The sequence below is a fragment of the Coregonus lavaretus genome (genome assembly GCF_964263955.1).
Source record: "Coregonus lavaretus genome assembly, chromosome: 8".
In the NCBI taxonomy this organism is placed as follows: domain Eukaryota; kingdom Metazoa; phylum Chordata; class Actinopteri; order Salmoniformes; family Salmonidae; genus Coregonus; species Coregonus lavaretus.
This window is the reverse complement of record NC_139995.1, coordinates 45,566,354-45,575,560: the sequence shown is the minus strand read 5'-3', so window position 1 is coordinate 45,575,560 and position 9,207 is coordinate 45,566,354. Positions and strand designations below refer to the sequence as shown.

At 41.1% G+C, this 9,207-nt stretch overlaps 1 protein-coding gene and 1 long non-coding RNA gene across 2 annotated transcripts; one reads left to right on the top strand and one right to left on the bottom strand.

Moving 5' to 3' along the window:
* Positions 1-1,253: 1,253 nt before the first annotated feature.
* Positions 1,254-6,942, bottom strand: abhd14a (abhydrolase domain containing 14A). Its single transcript, XM_084167317.1, has 5 exons — positions 6,839-6,942; positions 6,107-6,389; positions 5,667-5,782; positions 4,826-5,061; positions 1,254-2,602 (listed from the first exon to the last, which is right to left on the bottom strand). The coding sequence occupies exons 2-5, from the start codon at positions 6,367-6,369 to the stop codon at positions 2,420-2,422; spliced, it is 798 nt and encodes a 265-aa protein (XP_084023443.1). The 5' UTR covers positions 6,370-6,389; positions 6,839-6,942; the 3' UTR covers positions 1,254-2,419.
* Positions 6,943-7,396: 454 nt separating this feature from the next.
* LOC311133308 lies at positions 7,397-9,207 on the top strand. The gene is made up of 3 exons (XR_014613575.1): positions 7,397-7,471; positions 7,948-8,163; positions 8,270-9,207. It is a non-coding gene; the product is annotated as an uncharacterized lncRNA (long non-coding RNA).

The following is a 9,207-nucleotide window of genomic DNA, read 5'->3' as shown; positions in this document are numbered from 1 at the left end:
CTGAGCTCATTTTTTTCTGAGTTCCCAGTAGTCCTGAACTCACTTAAGTCGGAAGTCAAAGATTGCCGAGTTCCGAGTTGTTTTGAATGCGCCACTAGAGACCTAGGCTACCTCTTATTTCTGAATAGGGCTACCTCCAACAAAGAAGCCCTTGCGTCCGTATTGATTTGAGAAATAGGCATACCTACACAGTAATGGTGGCTGGCTGCAAATCAACTAGCCTAATCATTGTTGTATTGAGGTGATATGACTATTGTAGCTAAATCGACAAATTGAATTGATTAGATTACTCTGGCAATTATTACTTTTTTATTTTTTTACAAAATCATGTACATGTAGAAGTTTGTAAGGCGTTCATGGTGAGATCTTTAATAATAAACTAAACAGACACTTAAACTAACACATGACACGTAAGTGTCACGTGTACACGACGTGAAAGCATGATGTACACGTAGATGTCATGTTGATATTTTTAAGGTGTTCACGCAAACTGACTTATAGTCAGCAGCAGGTCACAGTGAAATATCTATATTTTTAAGAGAAATGCCATGGCGGCCGCGGTGCAACTTAGAAATAGCCCAAAAACCCGCGACATATACATTTTCACCCGCGACATCGTTTTCAAAGTAGCCCAATTTTCAGGAAAATCGCGAACATGTCAACACTGCCTGTCACGGTCTGCTGACTTGGAACAGAGATCCGTATAATAATGACCGAGATAGTAATTTCTCATAATTTGCTGACCACCAAAGAGGAAGCGGCAGGAGCGCGGAGCCGAGATCACGTGGGACCATTCTATCCAATGAGAAGGCAGGTATCGTGTGACCAATAGCCACAACTCGGATATAAAACCATTTTTCTCAAAAGTTGCCGGTATGCCACGTGTGTGTATTTATATCAGTACATTTGTAACAACCTAAACGTCACGAAATGTCTATTCGATCAAATAAGCCTCACGTAGCAAATAAGCCACTCCATTTTGTTGTTGTTGACAAATTCGACACTCTTATTGACCTCTAACAAAAACCACTTGCTTGGAGGGCGAAAAAACAAAAAAAAACACCAGTTGCTGGAGGAGACAGATTTTGGGCCGAGTTACCCCTCTCGCTTCTCCTCTTCCTCTCCCTCTCCCATTCTGCACAAAGGATGTGCATCGATCTCCAAATCATCGATTTTTCTCCGACAAGTACCTTCTTTGCATATTTGCTTCACTGAGTATTTGTTGTAAATAGACAATAACTAAATACATAACATATTTTCTGTAGTCTTTATTAAAGGAACTTAAGCGCAATAACAGCTCAACTCAAAATACATTTCATGATTGTTTAAGTCATTTAACTTGAGGCTTTCATTTGTTGTCCGATTAAACAAAATCACCTAATATGTACAAATTCATCATATTTTAAAATAGTGGTCATCCTCATAACCTAGAAATGTAACGGAGTGTACTTTTCTGGTTGTAACAGCTTTCTCATTTAGTAAATACCTTAATCATAGTTGGACACACACACACACACACACACAAACACACCCCACACAGACCCCCCCCCCCCCCACACACACACACACACACTTCAGCAAGAAATTCAGAATGAACATGAACATGCTGCAACAGGGAGCTGAAGTCTATAAATAAATATCTTAATGTTATTGTTAGTCTTTATCCAAGTTTCTGTACAATGAGATCCAGTTGTGAAATGGCAACCATTGATTCTATCTCAACAAAAAAACGTACATTTGATTTTTTTTAACAGATCTCACAAATTTCACAGGTCATTTCTCTAAACAGGGTCGTTCGTATGCACTATTAACCAAACAGAAGCAAAAGGGATGAAACAGGAAGGGACTACCTGAACTAGTCCAATAAAAAACACTTGTTTTTGTGTTCTGTTACCAAACACTTTGCTACAGTGTGCACGAATGAATACGACCCTGGTACTATCGCCTTAGATCTTCTTTAACCTCATTGTCCTCATCTCATCTCAACTCACTGATGTTGATCTTCATCATGGAACCAATAATGATGCCTGTAGAATAAAACTCAACAGTCTTTGCTTCTAGTCTTTGAATTTGCATATATTCTGTACTACATGCTCAACTCAAAGAGTAAACTTCTTTTAGAGTTGCTCTCGATTTGATGGGATGTCAACAAAAGCATCGTAATGGAAGTCACTCTACCAGGGTGGCTAGGGGCCTGGGGTAAGCCACTCTACCAGGGTGGGTAAGGGGCCATGGTAAGCCACTCTACCAGAGTAACTAGGGGGCCCGGGGTAATTTGTAATATCAAAAGCAGCCTTTGCCCTATTATCCAAGAGGACTACTTTCCCTTTTTCTTATTTGCGTATCACTCCTCCACTTCCACGCAAACACAACCCTGTTTCTCTCTTCTTTCCTTCCCTCTATCTTCCTCCTCCCCATCTCACTCCAGTTTGCTGAGAAAGTCCAGCAGCGCTTGGTGGAACTCCCGAGGTTTGTCCATGTAGCATGCATGGCGCGCCCCCTCCATCTTCAGGACTGAGTGGTGTGGGAGCTGCATGAGGTTCTTGTGGGACTGGGCCCCCAGGTTGGTGTCCAGCGCTCCAAACACAATCAGAGTAGGAGTCTGGACAGGGACATAGGAGCAAGCAAGGATCAGGATACAATACATCTGTGCAGGGCTGCAAAATTCTGGCCACTTTCCCAACATTTTCCTTAACTCCCAGTTGGATAATTCCTGGAATCAGGATGGAATAAACAAGAAATCCAGGAATCCTCCAATTGGGAAAGTTACTAGAATTTTGCAACCCTACATTAGTATTTTACTGTACATTTATGGACAGTAGTACTACTCAGATTAGAGAAAAATAAATGTTTAAGGCTGTTCTCAACATCTAAAAATGGATACTGTCATTTGTGCAAAAGCATTACAGATACCCATAGCTCCATTCTGCCACCTGGTGGTTATTTTGCATGGCTGTAGAACATTCAAAACAGGTCAGGGACATTTTTTATGTAAACAAAACCTGCAAATATCCTTAGCAGAAAAACATCACTGATTTATTACTGATAGAGGCTCTCAGTAATTTAATTTAATTGTGAATAGAGTTCAAACACACCAACTATGACTGTGTGTGAGCCCAGTCAGGGATAATCTTAAACCGATCAAGGACTTGCACTGATCTAAGACGACAAGACCTGCTGTTGTTATTAGTGCATTTCTCTGTGCCAAGAGAACCGTTTAGCTGTGCCCAATACCATTATGTCAGATTCTAACTGCTTAAGAGTGACTATATACAGTAACCCTTACAAAGTCAACAAAATGTACAATGCCTTCAGAAAGTATTCAGACCCCTTGGTCTACACACAATACCCCATAACGTCAGTGTTTTTATTTTTTTATTAACAAATTCATTAAAAATAAAAAGTATTCAACCCCTTTGTTATGGCAAGCCTAAATCAATTCAGGAGTAAAAATTGGCTTAACAAGTCACATAATAAGTTGCATGGACTCACTGTGTGCAATAACAGTGTTTAACATGATTTTTGAATGACTCAAAAAAATTGAATATCCCTTTGAACATGGTGAAGTTATTAATTACACTTTGGATGGTACATCAATACACCCAGTCACTACAAGGATACAGGCATCCTTCCTAACTCAGTTGCCGGAGATGAAGGAAACCGCTCAGAAATTTCACCATGAGGCCAATGGTGACTTTAAAACAGTTAGAGTTTAATGGCTTTGATAGGAGAAAACTGAGGATGGATCAACAACATTGGAGTTACTCCACAATACTAACCTAATTGACAGAGGGACATACATCCTGTTTGCAACAAGGCAATAAAGTAATACTGCAAAAAATGTGGCAAAAGCAATTCACTTTTTGTCCTGAATACAAAGTGTTATGTTTGGGGCAAATCCAATACAACACATTACGGAGTTCCACTCTCCATATTTTCAAGCAGAGTGGTGGCTGCATCATGTTATAGGTATGCTTGTAATCGTTAAGGACTGGGGAGTTTTTCAGGATAGAAAATACATGGAATGGAGCTAAGCACAGGCAAAATCCTAGAGGAAAACCTGGTTCAGTCTGCTTTCCACCAGACACTGGGAGATGAATGCACCTTTCAGCAGGACAATAATCTAAAACACAAGGCCAAATCTACACTGGAGTTGCTTACCAGGAAGACAGTGGATTTTCCTGAGTGGCCAAGTTGACTTAAATCTACTTGAAAATCTATGGCAAGACCTGAAAATGGATGTCTAGCAATGATCAACAACCAATTTGACAGAGCTTGAAGATTTTTAAAAAGAATAATGGGAAAGTTTTGCACAATCCAGGTGTGGAAAGCTCTTAGAGACTTACCCAGAAAAACTCACATCTGTAATCGCTGCCAAAGGTGCTTCAACAAAGTATTGACTCAAGGGTGTGAATACTTATGTAAATTACATATATCCGTATTTAATTTTAAATAAATTAGTAAAAACTTCTAAAACATGTTTTCACTTTGTCATTATGGGTTATTGTGTGTAGATGGGTGAGAGAAAAAAATCAATTAAATCCATTTTGAATTTAGGCTGTAACACAACAAAATGTGGAATAAGTCAAAGGGTATGAATACTTTCTGAAGGCACTGTATGCCTTTAAGTAATCATTGCCATCTTTCCGATAGCATTTTCGACCTGCTTCCGCTGCTACTACTAGAAGCATCCCACTGGAAGCTGGGTCACACCCCAAAAAAGTATCTAGTTCCACGCAAAATGTCCTCCAATTCTTTGCTTTTTTAGGCTTATGTATCGGACTGAACTCCCAACCACCCAGAAACCCAGCATTAAAGCTCTCACCTGGATGCCCTGGTACTGCTGAGGGGTGTAGCTGCGGGTTCCTACTGGGGCTATGGGGATGAAGCCGTGCAGCTGGGCACTGTGTTTCATGAGGAAGGGGATGGAGTAGTGGCCGCTCATAGAGGGGCTGAGCAGCACCGCTGTCCTCACACCAAGCGCCTCCATAAACCTGCCCAGAAGGTCCACCCGATGCTGGTCTGTCTTCACAGCATCCGAGTCTGGAGAGTTCCCAAATCCTGGAGGGAGAAAAGAGAGCGAGAGAGAGAAACAACTGATAAAGCATTATACAAATATCTTCTCCATCCCATTTTGGCATTTTGTGTGGGTGTAAAATAAGCATTTGTGGAATTCAATGAGAATCCAGGAACCTAACTTGATATGTATTTAAGTGCATTCATTATAGTTGTCCCTTTCAACTCCAATTCCTTCACGCTGCAATTCCCAACAGTTGGGTCGGTGATGCTGTGCTACACAGTGAACAGCACTGTGCAGCACATTAAAACCACAGTTAAAGCTGAAATCTGCATAAGGGGAAAGAGCGCCACTTTTCGCCCCAGCACATTTGTTATTGTTTTGTTGTTGAAACAGAGGAAAAGAGCATCCAGCATCGTGGTAAAAAAAGTATAATTACATACTGTTCTATCGCACGTGCAATGACGTGCAATGATGTCTGAGGGAAAAAACTGTATTCGTTGTTTGAAGTAACTTCTTTGTTGTTGTAATATCGCAAACATGTGGCAGTTTCACCATTAAGGATTCCAGCTTTAATGGGGCTTTAACTGCATTTCAGCCAGTTAAACAATATAACATTCTCAGGCTGGAATGTTATTGTAGCTCGAACCTGGTAGGTCCACAGCCAAGGCCTGGTATCCATTTGTGGCCAGTAAGGCCAGGGTGCCCAGTTCCTCCCAGGTTTTGGAAGAGAAAGCTTGGCCATGGAGAAGGACCACTTGCAGCCTGTATAGGAAAGACAACCAGGTGTTTAAGTCACTCTTTCTCTCAAGACTCCCTCACTACTGTAATGGCAAACCAGTGACTAACATTTGCACAGGGTAACCATAATTATTGAGTAACTACAGTGCTTATGCATCAACACATCCTTTAGGTCTTTTGTTAAATCTGCGTACAAGGGCTTGTGTTCTCTGCAATCCTTACTTTAAGCAGTTTCCAGATAAGAGGTTGCTGGGCTAGGATTATGTCGTATGAGGAGAGAGTTCAGTGTGTGGATGTCTGACCGTTGTCACGCTAGTTTTTACTGCTGCTGGTGGTGACTACCCTCACCTGGGCAGTATCTGCCTACCAGATCCATCGACCGGCAAAGCTTCCCTGAAGAAGAGTGGAGGGTCCCCGGGCAGCTGCCCCGTGCGGACGGACACATTGATGGCCGGAGGCGGAGGAGGAGAGACAGCCACCAAGCCCATCCTCTGGACATCCAGGGAAGGCTCCATGCTGCCCTGACGAATGGACGGCAGTAGCAGGTACAACAGCACAGTGGCCAGCAACACCAGGCCCAGCACAACAAGACGGTTACGTAGAAAATTCATTTCAGCCAAATATGTTTGATCTGGAGAGAATGACAGAGTGGTGCTTTAGTATGAAGCAAACCAAATATCCATAGGTAGTTTCTAATATACTAAACTATCCATGGATAAGAGCGTCTGCTAAATTATGTAAATGTAAATGTAATAAAGAGGAGAGTATTTGTCTGTGTACTCCATAATTCATTGCTCTATGACACTTGTATGATTTTGATTATGATGATTATGTTTAAAGTACTGAACATTATTATGATAACGTCAGTGGCTAGTGCTGAACTGAATTGCAGCTAAGGTAGGACACGAAATAGTTCCAATGTCAATACACCCATCCATGAGAAATTAAGCTAATTAGCTAACGTCGTTAGCTACCTACCTAGCTAGCATGCATGATATAAGCCTTCATCAGATTATCACGACAGTCATTCGTCCTGTGACACAAATGTCATAGCTAACATACAATTATATGAAAATATACCTCATGAATAGCTGGGTAATCGCAGTTGTTATTAGTCCATGACAGTTGCGAATGGATGCGTAGTGAAATCCTCTGCTATTTGCAGTGGCAGATATAAAGTGTGTTTCACATAAATAATTCCGGAAAAGACCTACTACTCTGCGTTGTTTTCGTTCCAAGACAAATCAAGGTACTTGTAAAAAATATATACAATTAATGTAACTCAGCATCAGTTATCGAAGAATCAACTACTAATTAACAATTACATCTAAAAGATCTGGTAATGAAAACGTTTTTCATATAGATCAAATCTAGCAATTAAACTGTTGTTTCTAATCGAACACATTTGTGGGTTGCAAAACAATATGGCGGGGTGAAAGCCAGGACATGGCTAGAATGGATCGAGCTTTTGTCAAATTAACATCAGATTTGACTTTTCGTAGCAGGTTATGAGAATTTACGCAGCAGGTTAGGAGAATTAACGTAGCAGGTTAGGATAATTAGGTTAAGGTTATGACAAGAGTTACGGTTAAGGTTAACTAAAATGCAACAAAAATCAACTTTTGACGTTAATTTGACCAAAGCTGGATCTCTTCTAGCCTTGACTGGGTAACCACAGCAGAAAAAGAACGGAGTGACTCGATGTTGTTTTAGGTTTGTATCTGGTAAATTAGTGCATTTATTAGGCATAGCTATCGTGCTTTCTGGTTTTCTGCGGAAGTTTGGTATTTTGATGATTAGATGGTTCCTCGCCCTGAAAGTAGTCTATGGTAGAAAACCGAATCCATGGTTGGTTTTTTTTTTGGGGGGGGGGTTTTACAGCCAACATCCGCTAACTTTAGCCACAGCTAGCTAACTAACAATCAATGGAAGTGATAGCAACCGTGTAATGTTAAAAAAAATCCAAATAGTCTTTAAGTAGCTTCAAACCAAATAATTGTGTTAGTTTGGCCATGATAGCATTCAACTTTGAGATCACCCGAGAATTTGTATTCTGCTTTGTTTCTCAATTGAAAAGTGCACATCTTGAGCGTGCCTATCAACAATGAGAAGGGCTTCTTTATCTAACATCTTTAGATAGATGTTTGTAGAATTATGATTTTTGTGTGCTTTGGTGATACGTCTCTCAGGATAAGACGATAACATGGAGTCCATTGATTTGGAGAGGGAGGACCCTCCTAGCTCACTATCTGGATATGCCAATGGAGAGATAATGACCCTGGAGATCACAGACGTCTCTCCAGACCTGCTTGTTCTCGAGGTAAAAGACAACAACCTACCTGAAAGTAACCATGGCAGCCTGGACTTGGAGATGGATGCTGACTTTCATAACGATGATGGGCATGGTAAGAAAATAACAAGGGTTGTGGGTTAGGCTAACTTGCGATTAACTGGGTTGTGAGGTCAAAATAATTTAAATGTTGTACTTGTTGCCTCTGTCTTTTTTTAAAGGTTTTGCGAATGTGGAACTCCAGTTCTTTCCATGTGATGCCTGCGAAGCCTCCTTCACTAGCGAACCAGAGCTGGAGCAGCACTTCATAAGCTCTCATTCAATATGTGATGTAGCGAGTGAGAGAGGAAGACCGAAAGCCAAGTCAATGGAAACAGAAGGTGTCTCACCCCAGCACACCTGCATGACTTGTGGGAAGGTGTTCAAATACCTAACTTCATTTCGAAAACATGAGGAAACTCATATCAAAGCCCTGTACACCTGCAAGACTTGTGGGAAGGAGTTTAAATACCTAACTTCATTCACAAAGCACCAGACCACTCACGTTGTACCAAGACCGAGAGGAAATGGAAAGTCAATCATAGCAGTAGGCCTAAGTGTCAATCAGAAAGTGAAAGGCCTTCACACCTGTAGGCACTGTGGTAAGGAGTTCAAATACCTAACTTCTTTCATAAAACATGAGAAGACTCACAGGATCATGTTAACCAAAAAAAGCAGAAGAAAACAGAGGAACCCTTCAAGTTCCGAGATTATTATATGTCTTGAAGGCAATAGGAAAGATGCCACAGAAACTCGTGTAAGGGCCATCAAGAAAAACAGGAAGAACAGCGAAGATACTGAGGATCAGGATGCATGTATTCTAATATCTTCTGATGATGAACTAGCCACCACTGCAGAGCAGCAAACGCCTGACTCTAAACGTTCTCCTCCGTTTCCTTCTGACTCTAAACGTTCTCCTCCGTTTCCTTGTCTGGACTGTGGGAGGGTTTTTAAGTTTTTCAAATCTTACAAAAAACACCAGAAAAGACATGCTTGGGCACAGGGCAAAAGTGAAATAGTGCCTCTTAAACAGGAGCACGGAGCGGAAGTGAAAGAACAGATTAGATGTCCGGTTTGTGGTAGAGCATTCAACAAGCTAAAAGCTTGCACCAAACACGAG